This window comes from Capra hircus, chromosome 1, assembly GCF_001704415.2.
Source record: "Capra hircus breed San Clemente chromosome 1, ASM170441v1, whole genome shotgun sequence".
Classification (NCBI taxonomy): Eukaryota; Metazoa; Chordata; class Mammalia; order Artiodactyla; family Bovidae; genus Capra; species Capra hircus.
The window spans coordinates 21,265,450-21,288,676 of NC_030808.1; the positions used below are offsets into that span (position 1 = coordinate 21,265,450).

Sequence of the window (23,227 nt, forward strand, 5' to 3'; positions counted from 1 at the left end):
ATGGCATCACCGACTCAATGGACGTGAGTCTGAGTGAACTCCGGGAGTTGGTGATGACAGGAAGGCCTGGTGTGTTGTGGTTCATGTGGTCGCAAAGAGTCAGACACAGCTGAGTGGCTGAACTGAACTGAACTGATACTGTCAATACCAAACCAATGTTAACCATAAATATTATAAGCTATGAAGTGTTAATATTATTATTGCACATTCAAGGCATTCAGCTCTTCTCTTTATCCCTTTTAAGGTATCAAATTGGAATAAGCTCAGCTGGAGAATGAGGGAAACATTTCTTTCCACAGTTAGCTCCTTACTTATTTCTATGAAATGATTTGAAGTCTAAGTCCAAGTCTTGGGGAAAGGAGGATTATACCCAAGTAACCATTGTGGAGGGAGGGCAGCAGAAGGGAACACATTGAAACCCTTTTGATTCAGGATAGATTTCATCCTTCCCTATAATACCATGCAGTGCACTACCCCTAGTGCTGCTTAGGGGGATGTTTGTGGAGCTCTTGTAGGACACAATAAAAATCCCGTAGACATCACTGGGTAATGAATAGTATTGTCCCCAGCCAGGGTCTTATCCGAAATGAAGTTTGATTTTTGCCTGTAGCCTGTGGGCTTACCTATAATGTATTTTTACAAGTTTAAAGGATAATAAGAAGGGTGCAGCATAAGACTACGATACTTTGAGACAACCCCCTAGAGCCTCTGGGGATTTTCTAGGTCTGCTTAGCTGATATCATCTAGCCTAGGATTTGATTCCCTATAATTAATGGCAGGAAAAACTAGATGAGCAGCTCATAGGATCAGAATGTCAAATATTCAATAAATTGGAAAGACCTGATCTTTTAATCACATTGGATTCTACTTTTACAAATACAATTTGTGTATTAGATGGAAGAATGCACATTCAAGAGCAGCAGAAAAAAAATTTTTTAGTAGCAGATTTAATGCTTTGTTTGATGGTAGACCTCTAAAATGGCAAAAAATGTCAGAATCTATTCTGTAATCTCTAAGGTAGACAGCTAAAAGTCTTAAAGAAGTAATTATGACTCTTAAATGTAGACACTGTATTTACATAGAAATCAACTTTCTTTACCAAAAAAAAAAAAATACCCCTGTGAAGTTTTTTACTCTTTGTTTTAAATTTTATTTATTTAATTTTTATTTTTACTTTATTTTACTTTACAATACTGTGTTGGTTTTGCCATACATTAGAGGTGAATAAAGAGACAGACCAATTATTCTGTTAGTCCCAAAGCATTCCGTTCATATTTTGAACTATTGCTGTGAAACTCAATCTAAGTATTAATTAAATATTAGTTGATTAAGTATTAATTGATCTAGAATAGCATAATTTATCCTTAGTACATATATAATTTTGTTACATATTTTATATGTACAAAGTTCTGAACATTTTCATTATTTTAGATGGATGCAATACTTTAGGTATATTCATTTTACAAAGTATATGAATTTTTCTGATGAACTAGAAGCACAGACAGAGCCATAGACTTTTCTTTCTTCCCTTTCCCATCTTGGGAGCCCCTCCAGGGATGATGCTGCATGTGTATTGTTTTGGCAGGATAAATGAAAAGAGCATCATTTTTTAATTCAGACAACTTAGGCTTGAGTTCTGGTGCTGCCACTAACTTTCTGTGAGTTCCTGAGAAATAAATGCTTGCATTTCTCTTTCCATAATATTTAGAGTAATAGTAATAATTATACCTAGCATATAGGTTGAAGAGATGTATTATGGACATAAAAGAGCTTAATATATGCAAAATGTTTTGTAAACTACAAGATGCTCTACAAATGTAAGCTGATAAATGATATGATTCCAAAAACATAAACACATCATCAAATACAGTTAGGAGTTTTTCTTCAAGCATGTTGGAGTTTTCTTCAACATTACTAGCAAATAGCTTCCTTAAACTTTTAAAAGGAATTTCTTCTTAGATTTATTTCTAACTCTAAATCCCTTTAATGGTATGCCCTCGTTCTAATTTTCAATGATTCCAGTGTTTTTTTTCTCCTACCAATTGCCATAGCATCAGAGATCTGTGAAATCTAACTTATATTTCTTTGTCTTTAGAAAGGAGATATCATAGATATTATCTGCAAAACGCCAATGGGGATGTGGACAGGAATGTTGAACAATAAAGTGGGAAACTTCAAATTCATCTATGTGGATGTCATATCAGAAGAAGCAGCCCCCAAGAAAATGAAGACACAAAGAAGGAGTGGAATGGAAAAGCCTGAGACGCTGCAGGAGTTCCTAGAGAGGATTCACCTTCAGGTTAGCAAACCCACGGCCTGTTTGATTTTGATGGCATACAGACGGAATAACTGGGAAGAATGGATCACTGTGTATTGCTAAAAAAAAAAAAAAAAATACATGACTTACAGCAAGGGAAAATCTGTTTTCCAAGGACAGCTCTTATTTACCCATAACCACTTCTTTATGCATGGACAGGTCTTGATATAACATCACTTGGACTAAATTCTAATGATATTTAGCAGTCACAGTAAAAATTGGGCTTCCCCAGTGGCTCAGCTTCTAAATAATCTGCCTGCAATGCAGGAGACACTATAAGACACAGGAGACTCCTGTTTGACCCCTGGGTTGGGAAGATCCCCTGTAGAAGGAATGGCAACCCACTCCAGTACTCTTGCCTGAAAAATCCCATGGAATGAGAAGCCTGGCAGGCTACCGTCCAAAGGGTCGCAAATAGTCGAACATAACTGAACAATTAAACAGGTATGTAGCACCTAGAGATTAGAACAAGAAAGTGCAGTGGAAAGTGAAATACATTTGGGGGAATAAAAGACCCAGAGGAAACTTGGTAATGAGAATGATAAACAGAATATAAAGAGTGAAGGTAAAAATTCAAAGAATTGAAAGGAAGAAAGACAAGAAAATGTATTTCCTATAGAGCAGAGATCAAAAGCAACTCAGTAGAAGGTAACCAAATTTGTTTTTAAAGAAATTTGTTAGAAAACACTGATTATTAAGCCCCCATAATGATTGTGTTAGGGAAACTGTTGTCTCTATTTATAATCCAGTTATTTTCTTGTTATATTAGAGAAATTTTTATGAAGTATCTCTATGTTGTTAAATGGCATGTACATCCGCTATGCCTAGCCTCACTAAATTTACCATTTTGCAATCTACTTCGAAAACTAACACAGCAGTTATTTTGATAGTTTTCAAAATTCACCATCAAGAAAATAACCAATTAATCTTTCCTTAACTGTTTCTCCTGAATTATCTAGCTGTATTCCTATCTGTAGACACACAACATAGACATTTCAATATTACTATTGGTGCCCTCCAAATGGTATGCTCCTTGGAGGAGGCACATGTTTGAATCCTACTTCAGCTACTTGTTTGTTCTGTGACCTATGAAAAAACCAAGGTCTGAGGAAGCGAAACTTACTCAAGAACTCTCAGTTAGTTACATCAGATTGGGATTTTTTTTTTTTTTTTCTGTTCTGATTCTGTGATCCTTTTAGGATACATTATTTTTAAACAGACTTGCTACTCTTTCTTTCCTTTTTCTAAATAAATAAAGGGCTAGTAATAAGTTCTTTCTGATTACTTAAAACTTTTATATCCTCTTATTCAATTTTAGTAACTAAAATAAGGATATTGGATTAATGATCAAGTAAAATGGGAGGAATATTTGAGAAAGTTGAAAAGCATTTAAATTCACTTTGCATTTTTATTCTGTTACAGAGAACAGAGGTTACATAAATAACATACAGACTTTGAAATCAGAAGCTTATGAATTTTAAACTAATATATATTAATGCAAATGATGGACAAAATATACATGCTAAGAAAAGGAAACAATACTTTTCCCTACCATAGTGTTCTAATGCTTAATAAAAGCTTTTAATTAAATAAAAAGTCTGGAATGCCCTAGGTTTATAAAATACCTTTCAACCAAAATGTTAGGTATACTTATATAAATTGTATCTGTTTCAAACTCCTTTTTTGACCTGCCCCAAGAAGTTAATGAGGGTAGATAATTTTGCGATCAAGCTAACAGGAAGAGATACAGATCCAGAAATATTATTATAATATACTCTATGAGAGGCATTTTACTGATAGCCAAAAAAACACTAGCTTTTTCAATTTTGCTATTTGAGAAGTGAAAATGTGCCAGATGGGATGAGTGATCCAGCTATTTAATTGATCCATGATTTAGCATTGCATTGCTTAGGGTAATCATTTCTTCTTTACATTTGTCCTTCCAGAAGGTGAGAAATGTACAACATGCTTTTTAAAGGTCCTGCGTTCATCTGTAGAAAACTAGTACAAATAAAATAAAATTAAGCAAAAGTTCTGTTGGCACCTTTCGGTTCCAATGCATTGTTTCCATACATTTCTATACTTTTTAAAAATCTAAAAATAACTAAAAGTAAAATGTTTCATCTGAGTAGTTTATATTGTACAAAGTTTTTTCTTCCCCACAGGAATATACTTCAACACTTTTGCTCAATGGTTACGAGACCCTAGAAGATTTAAAGGATATAAAAGAGAGTCATCTCATTGAATTAAACATTAAAAACCCAGAAGACAGGATGAGGTTACTATCAGCTGCTGAAAATCTCCTTGATGAAGAAAGTAAGTATGCCTAGCTACTCTTCTCCCTCACAGAATCAAAGGTTAATGTAAATAGTAAAATCATTAAAAACAAATTCCCAGTTTTATTTACTGAGAATCATATAAAGCATTCTTTCCAATAAAAAAAAAGTATTTTCTTATACATTTGGAAACAACAACTCTGGTCAAATCAATAAATAGAAAGAGGACTTTTTCTTTCTTTTTTTTTTGCTGCTTACTGGATACAGAAAATGAAAGGGCTTTATTGGATACTTCATTTAGATTCTGCAGACCTATTAATTTACACACAAGAGGGTGTCCGCACTCCCTAAGACTGGGGGAGTCAGAGACAAATATTTAGTGACAGCATGAGCCATTAGCGAGAACTGTCATATGCAACGTTTGTAGAACTGCACAGAGAGAGCATGGCTCTGAGCTAATGAGCCTTTGCCCCATACAAGAAAATTCATTTCATTACCATATAGTCACATCTTGTACGTGTTTATAGTATTCTTTCAAAATGCTATAATAGTTTGCAAAAATATTCAGCACTTACTTTTATTATCTGAGGTCGTTGTCTCTGTATTTGTAAGTATAAACTGAAGGTGGAGTAACACATGAAGATTCACTTGAATATTGGCCACACCAACTGGGTTTATAAAGATAAGCTAGCCTTTGTTTTCACAACTGCCCGATCTGACCATTACTCTGACCAAATCTGACTGGGCTCCCTAAACCCTGAGCTCAGGGAGTGCCAAACTCTGTCAGGAGTATTTCATTAGAAAAAAAAAGGGAGATGGTATCTAATTCTAAAGATGAAAAAGAACTTATGTCCCCTAATCCAACCTTCTCTTTACAAAGTAATATGAATAATAACCATTAATTACTTTTTTGAACATGTTCTCTAAAGCTTTGAGCCAGGGTCTTTACAGGTACTATCTTCTTTAAAGCTGTCCACAACTCTCTGAGGTGGTATCATCCTTATTTTTATAATGAGAAATGAGAAGATAAGAAACTTGCCCAAGTTTATGCAGTTGGTGAATTAGGAAGCTAGGACCAGTGTTTGTGATGTTGTTAGATTTTCTTATACTGCAATTAATAGCCCAGATTGAGAGTCAGGAGAAAAGCTCTACATAGGAACCAGGCCTCCTGATGGTCCCCTCGTGAGCTTTCCTTTATTCTCCCTCATATGTCTCACGAAATGGCAGTGTTGAACTGCACATATTTATTATACATGGGCCTTTTGTCTAGTAAGAATTAATTTACTTTATAGAAATCGTACGTTATTGAATTTTTACTTGCTCTCTTGAGCTCACAAAGGTCCTTATCCTTTTCAAGGAGTTTTCACATGCATCACTAATTTGACACCCACAGAACTGATTTCATCCTTTAGGCTTAGGAGTTTTTATGCCTTCTTTGAAGTTGTGGTGGCTAGGAGATGCAGAAAAGAAAGGAATCAGGTCATAGAGGCAAACAAAGGTCAGACTTAAGAAAGTAACCTATTTACAAGCCAAAACCAAACTGATCAGTGTAAACTGGTCTAGGGATATCTTCCAGATAAACGAGGCAGTTCCTTTCACATCTCGTCATTTCAAAACATGGATCCTCACTATGCAATATTATACCAAGAAATGGATTCTGTCTTGAAAGTTATGATTTTCAGTATCATTATCAGTACTCTCCCAAACAAGCTGATACTGAAATAGAGGGAGGAAAAACAGTATTTTTTGAACACTAATAAATAATTGCTTTTCTTCTACAATAACATCCAAGTAGCTATTTTGCCCATTTTATAGATGGGAAAATATTTCGGAGATGAACTTCAAAGAGGCCAAACAGCTAGATTAGTAGTAGAGTTGGAGTTTTAATTAAAGGTAATTTACTACAAAAAAAAAGTTCTTAAAAAATAAATAAAATTTTAAGATAAAAACAAGTTATTTCTTCCACACATAACAAACCAATAAATATGAATAGAATAATGACTATTTGAAAATGCAAGCTTTCTACTGTTTTGTCGACTTCCTCAAGAACTTCAGTTCACTTGTCCATCTCAGAAAGTGGAAGTTAATATTTAAGTGAGAAAGGAAGTTTTGTAACAGCATGACAGCCTTAAATGTTCAAAGGCTTGTATAGCTACATTGAAACGGGATTTGTGAATGGAATGGGCCAGAGAGGCTTGGTAAACAGGGCTTTAAGTCATGAAAGTGCGCTCCGCAGAGACCCACAGAGGGACGATCAGTCCAGTCCAAAGGCCTGGGCCACTTAAGGTATCCACTTAATTTCTTTATTCTCCCTTCCACATCACCCATGTACCTTCTCTGTTAACAAAAGTACAATTTATAGATGATATCATCTTAGAGCTAGGTGTAATTTTAAAAACCATCTGACTCAAATTCTTCCTTTACAAGATGAGGAAACTAGAACTGGAGTAGCCTTCTCAAGGTCACATATCTAGAACCCAGTCTCTTAAACTTATCAGAAACACATTCTACTATGCCCTGGTCTCTGAAAACAAAAGACAATCTCTCCAAATTATGATGTGACTTTCCATGTTTGATATAAAAAGCATAAAAATTCCCTGAATTATTTCTCTTTAGAAAACAGTACTTGAAGGTTACTAGAGGTTGACCATTTAATAATATCCAGTAATGTACAAACATATCCATACAGAGCCAAATTCTAGGAGATGAAAAATGGAAAAAAATGCAGATTCAACCAGCGTTTGTTCTCAGCACACAACCCTGAGACTTTTCCTCTTTTAATCTTACGGTCTAAAGTAGTATTAGAATATACATGTCAAAAAGATGCATATTGCATGTTAGGCTATTCTGACTGAAAGCTATTTATCTTATATGAAACTGCTTTGCTCAAGAAATAAAGAAGAATGACTTTTATTTGTTGATAAGATGGTGAGTTCTGATGATTCGGCACCATGCTGCTGCATGCTTATTTTTATCTATTCTCTACTCTGTGAATCATATCTTCTACAACCATGCTAAAGATTAAATGCACAACCTTCATGTACTTTGAATGATAAAGACCTTGAATATATGGTTGTTTAAAAATGAGACATTATTAAAAACAAATTCATGTCACAGTCATAGGTTTAAAATAGCTTTTTTTTGTTATGTGGAAGAATGGGGTATGCAAATTGACCACAATTTTATGTATGCATTTTATTTTGATCATTGAATAATGTCAGTTTGGGGAATGTCAATAAATTCCTAGTTTAGCGTTTCATTGCTATGTAGGTTAGAAAGTTTTGCTTTGCTTATTATTCAGTATAAAAAGGGAGCAGAGTGGGCACCGGTTATGATCACAGGAGTTAAAGCTCTGAGATAATATAGAAAAGACCACAAACTCCAATGTGAGCCTTTAATACATTTAGAGGGACCAAAGGGTGGGGAATGGGACAGGAACAAACAGAAATCTAGACTTAGAACAAGCAGTTTCCCTTTTCTCTTAGGCCAAAATAGACAGCATTGTACCCGCTTTGACCTTGAGAATGTTAACTGGATTAAACTTTTTTAGGTCATTGGTTGACAGGAGGTAAAGACGCTTCTCCAACAAACTGACAGTAGGGCTGAGTGGTATTAGGACTGATCATTGCATGACTTCTAGAGTAGAAAAGCAACTTTGGGTTCTACAATTCCAAGCAAGACTAGCACAGAGATATTCTGAATTTCTTCTCACGACACTTTAGAACTGAGCAGAATCAGGCTACTGGCTCCTTCAGCTGGGAATCTAGATGAGGTTAGAAGGAGAAGAAAAATTAGGGTAACGACTTGGCTCTTGAAGGAGCCAATGAGTGGAATCTATTTTGTGCACTTTAGAGCTTCTCTATTCATCATCTGAATTTTAAAATGGTTTGTTTACTTTGAATAAATATTCCCAGCAAGGAAAAAAGAGAATAGAGACTATGTGTGTGTATGTGTGTGCATTTTTCCATAAATACAACCTTCAAGACCCCTTTGCCTTGCAGAGAAATGCCTCTTTAAAATAAAAAGATAGTTAACTGCTATTTATAGTAAATATTTTCTTTTTATTCTGAACTCATTTCTCTTTTCCTGTGCAGAGATGCACTTTGATGTGTCTTAAAAGTGTGTCTGTGAGAATGTGTACAATCCTCCTTGGGGAAAATAGGTGATGGAAATATCTTGCTCTCCCAATAGCCCAGGGATAATTAAAATTTAAATTGAAAACCAAAAACAACCTCGTAACAGAATAAGCAAACTCTCTTGGAACCTGTATATAACATATTGGAGGTATTACCTGCACCCTTGGTTCACAGTGCTCAGTGAGGAGGAAGGGGGAAGGGTGGGTTGTGTGCCAGGCCCTTGGCACCAGCTGTGGTCACAGCAGCTCCACATCGCTCAACTATCCCCGCTAGTGCCTTCCTGCCTGCCTACCTGCCCACAGCGATGCAGGGCAAATGGCAAAGCCCAGCCAGGAGCCTGGAACATGAGCGGCCAGCAGGGGAGCTTTGTAGCGATGCCAAGCAGCAGTCCAGCAGTTGGCCTGACAGTGTGCCAGGGTTGCCTGGTGCCTTAGCCCCTGACATCCGTGCCTGTTGTTTCCAACCCACTTGCCATATGATTTGGACTGAGATTCAAGAAACACGCAGCTTTTAAGAAAATATATGCTGACTCTCTCCACAGAGGAGGCACATGGGCATTTTACTTTTATGTATTTCTAAATATGTATTTAATATCTAGTTCTAGTCATAGCCATTTTGCCTCGTGTAAACTTTCTTCAAATTTTTTTTAGTTTTATCTCCTAAAATTTAAATTATGATAGATGCCATATTCCATATAATACAAAGAACAAAAAAAAAAATGAAATAAAAACATTATACTTCAGAGAACCATCTCCAGAGAAAACAGTTCATAGAATTTTCACCTCAGTCATTTAGAGAGCTTGTAACATCTGTACATGTAAGGCATTCCTGTACTTGTCTTTATATTGCACTGTGATTGTGTCCTAGGCATGGCTTTGTAGTGATTACCCTGGTCAAACCAGATACAATCCTCTATCACCATGTGCCTTCCCAAAGCCCCTAGTGTCACGCTTGGCATTGAATCCATAGTTAACAAATGCTTGTGGAAAGCATATATGTTGAGTGAGAGAATGAAGAGAACTGCAAATAGTAGGCAAAACTTTGTTTTCTGGTTATAAAGTTTAGAGTCCCCTGCAATCCCACTTTACACATAAAAGATTTTGTTACAGGCAGCTGGGTGTTGGAATATGCCGTTAAGACTCATTTCATGCATACATTAGCCATGTGTGCAGGTAAGGGTGAAAGTGTGTGAGCAGATTTCTAAAAATGTAAAAAACTGTCAAAGTTTAAAATAGGTATACTTTTGAATCCAGAAACTCCAAATTTTAGGAATTTGATTAACTTCTACAATGCATAAAAATACTAGGTATACTTTTGAATCCAGAAATTCCAAATTTTAGGAATTTGATTAACTTCTACAATGCATAAAAATACTAGTTAAACTACGAGGAGTTTCAGTTCAAAACTAAAACTAATGTGAACTTCTATTAGTAGTTACTTTGTTATAAATAAGATATAGGCAAACAATAAAGCAGGATAAAGATATCAGGAGAATTAAATACAGACTGACATGAAAAGATGCCCAAAACATAGTAAATGGTAAAAACAAATTGTAGATTAGTAATATGTAACATAATCCTGTTTTGCCAAATATAATAAATTTTAAAATAATGAAATTATCATTTCACCATGTCAAGTAAACAGGATTAAATTAAATGTTAAGAAATGTGATATTGATTTCCCAAGACCCCTAATGAAGCAGTATGATAATAGTTTTTTATATTATTTGGTCATCATCAGAATAGTGTAATAGGACAACAATTCAACCAAGGGCAAATACTTCCTGGGACCAAGGCCTTTCATGGGGATGTGTGCTTGGGGACGTGGTAGCCTGATATGAGATCCCCATTTGTACAGAGCAATTAGATCTCAAGTGAGTGTGACTCTGTGCCACTGAAGGAGCCTGCACAGTGAGCAGCTGTTGTGAGTGTAAGTGAAAAGACGTACTCTCCAGAAAACAGCTCATTAGAGGGGCGACGATGATGCTTGAATGCAAAGAGAGGTTAGCAAACAGAGGGAGAGTCGTTTCAACTCCATATTCTTTCATGGCCTCAGGAAAACAGCCACTGGTTGGTTTCCCATGAAGTGATTCTTGTATTCACTTTGTTCTTGTTGTTTTTTCAAAAGGTGGACTAGTATTCAAATAAAATAAATATCAGTTATTCACTAAATAGAAAATTAAAATGTTTAGGTAATTTAAGGACATGCTTAAGATGAAATCAGAAATAAGTAGGTTATGCCATATTGTCTAGTGAATGTTCCCCTCCATGGACAATGCTATCTCTAGCCAAATAAATATAGCCACAGTGATCTGGAGAACGCTTGAGTCTCGGTTTGAGGAACTGATATGGAGCTAAAAATGAGGCTGAAATTTTGAACCATCTTAAAATGCTTCCCTTGTAGCTCAGACAGTAAAGAATCTGCCTGCAGTGCAGGAGACCTCAGTTCAATCCCTGGGTCAGGAAGATCCCCTAGAGAAGGGAATGGCTACCCACTCCAGTATTCTTGCCTGGGAAATCACAGAAACAGAGGAGCCTGGTGGGCTAGGGTCCATGGTGTCACAAAAGTGTCTGACACAACTTAGCGATTAAACCACAAAGGTGCATAAGCCTTGTTTTCCCTCTCTGAAGATGGTACTGGACTAGAGAAAATAGAGGAGGATAATACAAAGGCCCAAGAGGTGTCTTCATTTGAATTTCAACAAAATTTCTTACCTGATTTTCTTTAGTTCATATTTCCTTTAATTAACCTAAGTATTGCATTCTTTTTATTAAATACATTGTTTATTGAGCACTTTCATTGGTCAGCTATCTTCCTATGCCCTCTGGATTTTACTTGATAGTACATGGTATAAAGGACTGAAGCTTCATATTTATGGCAAACAAGATAATAAAGTCAAAATCTGGAATATTTGTGTAAAGAAAACTAGGAAAGTCAAGCAAAAACTAGTAGTTTACATTTTTTATTAAATCTTCAGCTTTCTAATATGTGAATATAGGACAGATTTTTCTCTTCAGGGCATGATAGCTTTTTCCCAGAATTAGGATCTAGTTGGATTTCCTTAAAGCTTTCTTCACTTTTAATATAATTGAGATTGCCTATACTTAATTAAATGTCACAACTCAATATAATTATTTTATGAATAATTATATTAGCTGTCTTATTTTCTAATCGCCACATCACTTTTTATCTCCATTGATCACTACCTTATGTTGAACCACGGGCTTTATACAATTCCCTAAAAATTTTGGTAAGAAATGAAATAGTTTAATATTCAAATTAGTTCTTTAAGACAAAATGTTTTATAAATAATTCTTTTCTTAAAATGATCATTTTATTTTCACTACATAGAGGGCAGAACTGTTTGGAGCTGCTTTCTGTACTCCTTTATGCCTGACGTTAGCTGGTAGCAATAAGATACACCCTTTTTCAGATTACTTACTAATTCCTCAGTATACTCAGATTTTCAAATGTACAGCTTTGGGGATATTTTCAAACCATTCAGGGGCTTTATTAAAAAAAAAGTACCATTTTAATTTTGTTCTTTATTAAAATAAAATACAAAACATTGTAAACAATCTCAGAAATATAGAAATCTAAAATTCTAACACTTTCATTTGTGCATTATATGATGTCCATATGTTTTTACACAATTTAAAAAAATGGAAAAATTATATGTTAATTCTTTAACTTCACGTATTATCAGAAATGTTTTTGTATAAAAAGATGCACTCAGATATTCTAAGGAAAGTCTGTAATTTTATAGTCAAACTGATTCTTATTCCAATGTGCTACTTACCTGGTTAGCTCAGATGACTGGACCATGGGACAAAACTGATGAAGGATATAGCTTCAATTTCTAGGTAGGTCAGTTAGCTTTCCTCTGCTTCATGACCACATGAAGAGACTAAATGACTTAGAAAGAACATGTGAATGTATTAGTGTGAATTCATTTCCTCTGCTGGAAAAACTACCCATAGCATAAGACCTAGGTTTATGCCAATCCTTAAGTCATTAGTGTCCAGATGAAAAAAAAAAAAAACAACAACAGGAAAATCTTGACCCTCCAAATACAAAAACTGAATGCTAGATAGCTTTCCTTTCCATCATATAACTTAATGACCTGCCTTTTCTTTTTATAGTTACAGTTGAGGGGTTCCAGCTGATCACCTGCCTGAGATTATTGCAAGCCTGGTGGGAAGCTTTTGAGGAGGCATAGTCGTGTTTTCATTTCACTAGGAAATCATTTAGCAAATTACTGCTGTTCTGTAAATTACTGTGCTGCATAACTTCCATACTGAGAAACTATTTCCCTTTTCCATAAAAATTGCAGATGAAAGGTTTCTACAATAAATAACCTGTATTTAAAATGAACCATTCCTAGAATATGGAGAATGTGATACAGCGTTTCTCAGGCGGAAACAAAAACAGATACATTTTATTACTAATATTAAAAATGGCATATTCTCTGTTTAAAGTTAGATTTATTGTTTCTTTACTTTGTTGCCCTTTGGGGTGAACATATAGAACTCTCTGAGGATGAAATAACAACCTAAGTACTTATTTTGGGGAAAGGAAAAGAGCTAATTTTAGAAATCAGGGTCTTTAAGCCTAAGTTTTTTATCTTGAAGAGTCCTACAATCAGTAATCAACCTAAACAGAGTACAGTGTTGGAAGTAGTTATATGCTAAGTCGCTTTTAGGATGGCAGTCTGAAGAAGGGATCTCAGTTCTTTCAATTTTGTGTTGAGGTAATAAGCCCAAATATATCTGGGGAAATATGGTATTATCCCCACCACCATTCTGACGAAGAGGATCACACTCTGAATATGGTGATCACTGTTGATGTGGCAGGAAGCACTGCAAAAAGGCTAATTCCTCTGGTCTTTTCCAGAAACACTTGGATAATGGAACACAGAGCCAGCTCTTTCACTGAAGTGGCAATAAGACAAAAAAGCAAAGGAAGAGGAAAAGGTTTTTCCTTAAAGACTGAGGTCCCATTTCAGTGCTGCCTTTTCACAAAAGAAGGGCTTGGAACCACAAGTGAATGACTGATACTTATCAAGACTAGTCAAGATTAACTAGATTCCCCTAAAGCTAAAAGGCTTATAACTAATAAAGACAAACTGCTTCACAATAGCCAACATTTTAAAACAATAATCACAAAAGGTTCACATTAATTTGAAGCTCCTTATACCAAGAACTAGTTATAACATCACTAGGCTTAAATTTTTGATAATTGAGCCCACAGTTAAATAAAGTTGTGGCAAATGTGGAGAAGATTCAGAAGACTAGCATAAATGTGGTTTCATTGTGGTGAATAAAAACTTTGAAAAAAAGGTTAAAAGAACTGTTATGATTCATTTCAAAAATGAATATACTAAGAAATTATTTTTATCATTGTTTTCCAACTTTTTCAACCTATGTTCCCCATATGAAACCACAGAATATGGAAATAATTTAAGTGACTCTTTGCTCCATTCCTCCATGAAAGGGGCATAACTAGTGCCATTATAGATACATTGAGGAGAACATATCATTAGACACAAGGATGCTAGGCTCAATTCTCTCTTGTAATGGAGGTTGATAGCAATTAGATATTCACTGAACCATAAATGAATGTTGACAATTTATCAGAAGCCTATAAAATGCATTTAAAAGCAGGAGAAATGTAGACAAGATAAAGCGTGGATTACTTGAGTCAACTGAGGAAAATTACACCAGTACACAATTTCCTTCTTCCAAGGATTTTGAAATTTAGATCTACTTTCTTCTCATTGGAATGAGATGGAATGCATAGCCTCTGAAGGCAGAGATCTTAAACCACCCTGAAATGTATGTTCTTCCAATGTAGGGCTATTCCAATGTCCAAAGTAGAGCAGTCTCAGGTTTAGAAGGGACAATAGCAAGACATGCTCATATAGCTGAGAGATGGTGCCTTAAGATCCATCTCCTCTCCTCAGGAAAGAAAGAAACTTCACCTTGACAAAGAGAACACTGATGCTAAAAATTACTGAGAAGAGTAACACTATAAGCCTCCTAGGTTCTTTAGAAAGATCTTTCATTACATCTCTAATATTATTTTTTACCCAAAATGACAATACCTGTTATATTAGGAATACTGGTTTGATGACACAGGATTACCAACCTGAATATATATATATAATTGTTATTCAGAAATATAAACAAAGATATAGCAAACTACAAAAAGCATATTCAATGGATACAATGTTATACTATTTAAAAGCAACCTGAGGAATTCCCTGGCAGTGGGTAGGACTCAGCACTTTTCACTGCTATGTCCTGGGTTCAATCCCTGGTTGGGGAAATAAGACCTCATAAGCCATGGGGCACAGCCAAAAGATAAAAAATATCTGTTTTTATGTCTACTTTTTTGATGAATTCAAGCATAGGTGACATGGAAATTATTAAATTCCAAGTCATTGAAATTCTATTGTATATTATTTCTCACATTGATCTTTTATTCATTAATCAACATTATCATGATTTTCAAATTGTTCGCAAAAACGACTATTGACTAGGATTGTACGTTAAAACTACAAATGACTTCTTCTAATGTTACTTTAAGGAGTATTTGGACAAGGCATCAGTCACACTGTGGCTACAATCTGCTTTCTTTGGCAACTTATCATCAATGTAAAAGGAGAGCCCATATTGATCTTCACTTTTGTAAGCAGTTCCATGAATTCCGTGAAACTCCAAGTGAGCAACAAAGGGAAAACTTTATCTTCTAAGGAAATAGTGGCTCGAATATTTGAGAGCAACCATCTCATTTATGATGAACAAATATATCATTTACTTACAGAAGTTTCCACTGTAATGAAGTTGAAACAGTTAAAATAACTTGAAGATGAATGAATATGTGAACAAAACTTTTCATGGCTTTGCCTAACCAGTTCTCTCTTTTCCATTTACAGCTATTCAAGAGCAAGAAAGTGAATCCATGCCCCTCTCCTTAAGCCCAGACATCTTAAATAAGTCACAGTTAGATGACTGCCCAAGGGACTCTGGTTGTTACATCTCATCAGAAAATTCAGATAATGGTAAAGAAGACCTGGAGTCTGAAAATCTGTCTGACATGGTACAGAAGATTACTATCAGAGAGCCAAGTGACTGAATATACATTATCAACTGTGTATCTACAGATGTGTCCCATTTTAACTCTTCCTGAGCTAAAAGATCAAATAGGGGTAGAAGAGAAGTATTTGCAGATACTACTTGAAGTTAAAATGTTTTAATGGGGATAATTGTAAATAAAAACCCATATCTCTAACATTCCCAGTTATTGTAAATAATATGTATATTTATTTCTTTAAGTGCTAAAATGTTAATATTTCACTTCCCTGTATCAGAAGAAAGATAATGTAAGTTTGGGGTATGTTTATTTAGCTTTATTGTATAAGTGCAAAAGTGATTCTGCAAAAAGACTCCCCCTTATTTTATACATGCCTATTTTCAATTTGTGTATATTGTTGAGTGAATAGTAACAGAGCTTGTCTGTTTAATTGTCCAAGCAGCATTTATACTCATTTTTATAATTACTGGGAAAGTGTGAGTTAGTATTAGAGACATTTTATCCTAATCCACAGTGGAGTTTTAGTAATTATTTTTGTTGATTTCTTCACTGTTTTCTGTATGAAAGTATAGATAAAAACATATTGTCAATTCTGATTTAGTAAAACTAATTTTAATAACTGTACAGATTTCTCATTTTTAAGTGTAAATATTTTTAATTTTGAAATACCCTAATTTTAATGATAAAAAACTGTATGCATTTGGTATTCTCCAGACTGTTGTTAAAGTATATGTCACCTTAGAACTTCAGACAAAAAAATTTCTACCAGATAAGATTTTATTGTCAGTATATATGCTTATAAAACATATATATATATGATTTGCAAATCAATCACCTTACCTCAGTCTCTTTTCTGAACTCTACATCTGTTTTGGCCTACTTCCTGAATAACTGCATGTATCAGCTCAGGCTGCCCTAACAAAACACCATAGACTGGGTGACTTAAACAATAGAAACATTTCCCACAGTTTGGGAAGCTAGAAATCCAAGATCAAGTTGCCAACATGTTGAGTTCTGCTGAAATCTCTCTTCCTGGCCTGTCTTCTTGCTGTATTCTCACAAGGCAGAGAGAGACAGCAGGCTCTCATTATCCCATAATGATGTCCTCACCCTCATGACATAATCTAAACCTATCTCCCAAAGACCTCATCTTCAAATACCATATGATGGAGTTTAGAGCTTCAACATATGAATTTGAGGGATGGGGAAGGCACAATTCAGTATGTGATTTAACACAAAAATTAAATCACATACTTTCAGCTTAAAATTGTGTGATGGCTTTTCATTGTCTCTAGTATAGTATTTAAACCTTCCAGGATATACAAAATCCTCCCCAACAATTTTTAACCTACCCTATGAGTCATATCTTTCTTCCACCTCTCACGCTATACTCTCCAGCCAAAGCAATACACTTGCAATGTCCTGAATTCACTATTCCCTTTTTGACTTTTCTTACATTATTTATTTTCCTGGAGTGGCTCCTGCTAATTTCTATATCCAGAAGCCTCCCTCTGTTTTCTTGAGACTCACCACCAAAATCACTTATTCTGTGAAGCCTTCAATGATTCCCTTTGGTGTTCTCCCCTTTGTGTTTCCATAGCAATTTGTGTCTCTGTTGGTTAAAACACTTATCATATTATACTTTATTTATTATGACACTTGCCCTTCCATGACACGGTGATCTTCTTGTGATGAAGATTATTTTCTTTAGTCTTTTTAATTGCTGGTATAAAACTAGGTACAGAGTGGGCATTTAGGAGTTGTTTGCTGGAGTGCATTAAATACAATTATTATTCCCATATATGTTCCATATCTATATTTAAATCAATCTGTTCAATCTATGAGCTTCCCAGGTGGCACAGTGGTAAAGAATCATCCTGCCACTGCAGGAGACGCAAGAGATATGGGTTCATTCCCTCGATAGGGAAGATCCCCTGGAGGAGGAAATGGCAACCTATTTGAGTATCTTGGCTGGAAAATTCCATGGACAGAGGAGCCTGGAGGGCTATAGTTCATGGGGTTGCAAAAGAGCTGGACACGACTAAGCACACCACCATCTCACCATAGCCTCTCTACTGGAACCAGCTGAATCTTTCAGTATAGAAAGCCTGTAAAACTTTTTCATGTTCTGGAATTCAATGATTATTCTGGTCCCAGGGAGAGCCTATGGTTTACAGACTCAAGTTTGTTATGACAGAATGCATAGTCAGAGAAATTTTATTTCAGATACATGGATAAAATCTTTATAATACTGTTTTGAAAAGAGCAAAAAATAGATTATTTAAATCTTGGTCCCCCCTCCTCTACCCCCAACACACACACACACACACACACACACACCCACCATTCTATTGCTTACATAAACGGGAATATACCTTCACCATGAAGTATTTTATCATAGTTTTTTAAATCAACTAAACTAAGAAAATAATTCATTAAGAAATCAGATAACTTTTGAAAGTCCTAAAATGCCAGGCAGCTAAAGATTGTCATATTTTAGATAACGTCCAACGCACTGAGGTTAGCCAAGTGCCTTGCAACTTCCTGAGCGAGGCCAAACTGATGACATTTCATGTTGAGAAACTTCCGTTACAAGCAGAAGTTCTGAGAAAATAACATGATGAAATTTTAGATACTCCATCACCCCACACATGCACTTCCATTCCCACCCACCCCGCCACCGCTGATAAAGAAAACTGTATAACTAATCTGCAGGCAGACTTCAAGCACTCCTTCATAAAGTGGGAAGTCATGCTAAAATTATGTAAAGGTTGAAAGCAAAATGAATAGGGACTAAATATAGGTAAAAGAATAACAGTTTCTAAATTTGACCAGGTTTTGTGGCTATGGAAATAAGACAGACATAACCTTCACTTTATGCTACGTCCTGTCCTAACACTGAATTCATCTCATCACACCCAGTGTTGACCTCAACACATCAACTGGAGATCCTGGTTTGAGGACTGTGTGACTTCGGGCAGGTCACTTATCCTCTGAGCTTTGTTTCGTTCCCATTGCAAAATATACATAATTGTTGTATTAATATTCCATAGCATTTTGTCGATTAAATGAGATACTGTGTGCAAAACACTCAGCATAAGGCATGCAGTATGTGCATAAAAACCGATGCCTGAACATCGAATCAAAGCCGTGTGCATGCTCCTATAACACTGGCATGGTCTTGTAGTGATCTGAAACCCTGCAGACGCAAATGCCTGCGGGCTAAGACAGCTGTGTTCTCCAACATCAAGGAGAGAGTCCGCTGATTCAACAGACCTTCACAGCCAAAGACCATTCTGTCATGACAGAATATTTCTTTGTTTACTCCTGTTAGTTAAGGAAGAGGTTTTACTGCATTTAGCTCTGATTCTTCACTCTTGTCACATGATAGGAATAATCATTTAAGGATAAATGACTATAGAAATGAATGCCTATATTAAATAAATAAAAGATTTGGGATTATGGCTGCACCTCAGGCCTTGGTGTACACAGTATAGGGTCACAGCTGAGTGTGATATAGCCAACAAAAAAGGCCTTGTAGAAAGACATGCTGAAAGTAAGGCATATATTTTTAAATTTTTATGCTGCATGTACGTGTGCTAAGTTGCTTCAGTTGTGTCTGACTCTTTGTGACCCCATGGACTGTAGCCTGCCAGACTCCTCTGTCCATGGGATTTCTCCAGGCAATGATACTGGAGTGGATTGCCATACCCTCTTGCAGGGGATCTTCCCGACCCAGGGACAGAATTCACATCTCTTATGTCTCCTGCATTGGCAGGCAGGCTCCTTACCCCTAGCACTACCTAGACATTTAGGCAAATGTGCAGAGGGAGAGGCTACCAGGAAAATCTTTTTATTATTTCACATTTCTTCCTCCATCATGCAAATTTCTCACATACACAATGTAGCAACGTGTCCACACGATATTATAAATTATGAAACCATGACAGAAGAACCTGTAAGGAATAACATTAGAATGTTCAGAGATTTCTTTTGACCTCTGGAGTCCCTGGTGAGCCCTAGAGCAAAGCACTGTTTCTTCATATAGTGCCAGTTGCTCAGTCATGTCTGACTCTTCACGACCCCATGAACTGTAGCCCGCCATGCTCCTCTGTCCATGGAATTCCCCAGGCAAGAGTACTGGAGTGGGTTGCCATTTCCTTCTCCAGGGCATCTTCTCAACCCTAGGATCAAACCTGGGTCTCCTGCATTGCAGGAGGATTCCTTACTGTCTGAGCCACCAGGGAAGTCCCTGTTTCTTCATAGGGAGAGGTGAAATCCTGCTGCACAGGCCAACAGGATGATTTTCTTTTCTGAGTTCTTGGGCACTTGGCCAAATGATTCGGCAGGAATCATTCCATTTGCAGAGTAAAATGGGGTGAATTCACGTCCGGCACAATTTGTCCATATAAATTATACTTGTTTGCAATTCATCAACTCCTTCTCTCCTTTACATCTATATGTAATGTAAATGATCATTTTTCTCTGAAGCTTCATAGTGATGCACAGCTCAAAAAAGTGATAGAATCAGCTAAAAGGGAGCAGATGGAAGTTTTTCCCCCAATATGCATATTCATAAAAAAATAGAGAACTCAACAAAAGGAGATACAGAAGTACTTGCACCCAGGGGCTGCAGAGACTTGTATACAATAGTAAGTTGGTTTTCTGCCACTATTCATTCTTGAAACCTTTACTCATTCATTCCTGCAGAAATCACTGAAAATGCTCTGGGGGGGGGGGCGGAAATCTGTCTTTATGTATAACAATATATATATTTCCCTTTGGACTTTTATTGCACCTTAGAATCCATGATTCAGGAGGAAATGGTTAAATATTTTACTAGAGAAATATAATTAGAAGCAAACTATGGAAAGGAGAAGGGCAAAGCAAACAAGCTTAGAACTGAGAAGAAGTGTGACTATTCTGTGCTGTATATAAGAACTCTCAAGACTTTAGGGACAACCCCTCAAAATTAAGAGGCTTCCAAATCTGTCAGCTTCCAAATCAATAGTGAATGAACTCAAGCATGAGAGTCTTGAGCTGGGGGGAGGAAGGCACAGACCAATTAACCAGTTGTGTGTGCAAACTTAGGGTCCCACTTCAGCACCTGCTGTGTATGCCTGGCTCCACAGAATAGGAGTAGCCCCTAGCCTTCTCTCCAAGAGATCTCAAAATATCTTTGGAGGATAGCACCACCAAAGGAGAAAGGTCTGGTCTGGAAGGAATCTTGCCTGGATATTACATATCCATCTTCACAGCAGCAAAGGAGGGATGCACCACCTCAGACCAAACCCTGGTCAAGCCAGCTCTTCGGTGGCCATGGAGTCCATGCCAGGCACAGGGATCATGATAGTTGAGGTGCTGCGAACCAGCTTCCCTGATTGGAGAACGTGTGGTTCTGGATCACCTTTCTGGGACACTCCAAGAGTCTCTTTTTGTTCTCTATCCCATGGCCTACTATTCCTCTCACCAGGTGGGCATCATGGTGGTATGCATCAGCCTCTTCACCAAGTGGCTCAACCTCCTCTTCAAGAGGTTTCTTTTTGGAGACAGGTCCTTTTGGTGGGTCAATGAGTTTGGGCATTACAGCTAGACTCCAGCCCAGATTCACCTGTTCCCCTCTTCTTATGAAACTGGTCCCGGCAGCCCTCCCCACACTGTTCTTGTGGGAACAGCCCTCTGGTCCATAATGACAGCTATCTCTTCCCAGGTGGCCACCTGGATCCACAGTCATTGGGTGAGGGTGATACCTAGCTTGGCTTATTGACCTTCCTGCAGGCAATTGGCTTGTCCTGGGTTTTCCTCTTAGCATATTTCCCTCATCAGGGCTTGACTGGCCTAATAACTGGTGGTGTCCTGGGCTGGCTGTTGTCCCCTGCGTGCCCATAGCATGGAAGCTAAGCTCCTACGGGTTGCCCTCACTGGCCTTCTTGCTGGGTGCCAGAGATGTCTATTGACTCTCTTTACACTGGGCCTGGATCTTTCTTGGTCCATCAATCTAGCTCTAAGTGGTATAAACGGCCCAAGTGAGTACACTTGGACAGCCAGCCCTTTGTCTCCCTGAACCTGGGTCTGGGCATCACCCTGAACTCTCCCTGCCATGCCCAGGTATGGTGGTTATACCTGGGACATGGCCAGAAGCTAGGTTGCCCTGCACTGGCCACGGGGCTGCTGGGTCCCTGGACTGGCTGGGCTACCCTCATCAGATCAGCCTTCTCTACATCCACAAGCACACTCTCTGGCCACACCTGGCCCAAAGCGCCACCGATCTGCTTTTCCTGACTCTAGGCCCTCTTACTGCCACCTTCTCTCTTATGAAGCCAATACTCCTGACCTCCATTCTCTCTAAGGAAGCTCTGGCCACTTCCAGGCCCCACCAGACTCTGCTCCTGTTGAATTTTTTACTTTTCCCACACCTCATCTCAGTCCCCTAAAAGGGCCTTTTCTCTCCCAAGAGAGAGAAGGATGGTCTTCCTGCCTTCCCTCCCAAATATCCAAAAAGCAAAGGCAACAGCAAAACCAATAGGTTCCTGGAACACTGTGAGGGGCTCAGAGTAGCCCCAAGAAAGGCCTTCCAAACTTCTGAAAAAAAAGAAAAAGCGAGAAGGCCAACAATGTAAAAAAGTGAAGACCTTGGAGTTCCTTTACTGGTACAGACAACAGATATTTAGAAGCACACTGTCATACCAAACGGTATAGGAATGTTCAGAATAAAGTTCAGAACTGTCTGGATGGCAAGTAGCTATGTGTTTTCTTAAACTATCTGATTACTCAGAGGCTAAGGTAGTTCATGCTTATGTACTGGGGAAGCAGCACTACTACTAGAAATTTTGTTAAGATAATAAATATATAGTATCAGGTGATACTGTGAAAGAAACTAACCATACAAGAAACGCTTTAGGAAAAGAAACATAAGAAAAGCATTCAAAGAGAGGTTATGATTTTGGTCACATAGCTAAAAAAGTGGTATTCATACTGAAATGAGATGTTTCTGACTCCCTGTATCACCCCCACTCTCCATATGTGAAGCCCTGGTATCCACTCAGGGAAGCTAATCTGTAGGGACCATATTCTTAATCTGTGTTTTCAGGTTCTTGTTTGGCTCAGTGAATGGAAAGTCCCATCAAGAAGACTAAAGGGAGAGAAGGGAGCGAAGTCAGGGTGTTTTTTCTCTGCATGAGATCACCTTGTGCTGGCCATCTCCCTTAATCAAAGGTCAACAAACCCTCAGATGAGACTTTTTATAATGACTCCCTTTCCTTCAAATTCCTTTCTCTCATCTCCTAAGGCCTGTATTTAACAACAGCTGTTAGCTTTCACTACCTGCATGGCCACAAATGTTTCCCCTACTCTCTACTCTGCCCACACGTTTGTAATTAGTCCCTTTATAAAGAAGACTTTTT

At 37.2% G+C, this 23,227-nt stretch overlaps 1 protein-coding gene and 1 pseudogene across 2 annotated transcripts in view; both read left to right on the top strand.

Annotated features, from left to right (window-relative positions):
• SAMSN1 (SAM domain, SH3 domain and nuclear localization signals 1) overlaps positions 1-16,642 on the top strand; it is a 101,442-nt gene extending 84,800 nt beyond the window's left edge. For both annotated transcript variants that reach the window (XM_018053029.1, XM_005674768.2), the window contains exons 6-8: positions 2,096-2,299; positions 4,483-4,633; positions 15,667-16,642. In XM_018053029.1, the coding sequence (XP_017908518.1) occupies positions 2,096-2,299; positions 4,483-4,633; positions 15,667-15,866 (555 nt within the window). In that variant the 3' untranslated portion in view covers positions 15,867-16,642. The remainder of the gene's footprint in view (positions 1-2,095; positions 2,300-4,482; positions 4,634-15,666) is intronic.
• Positions 21,144-22,258, top strand: LOC102181535 (annotated as a pseudogene).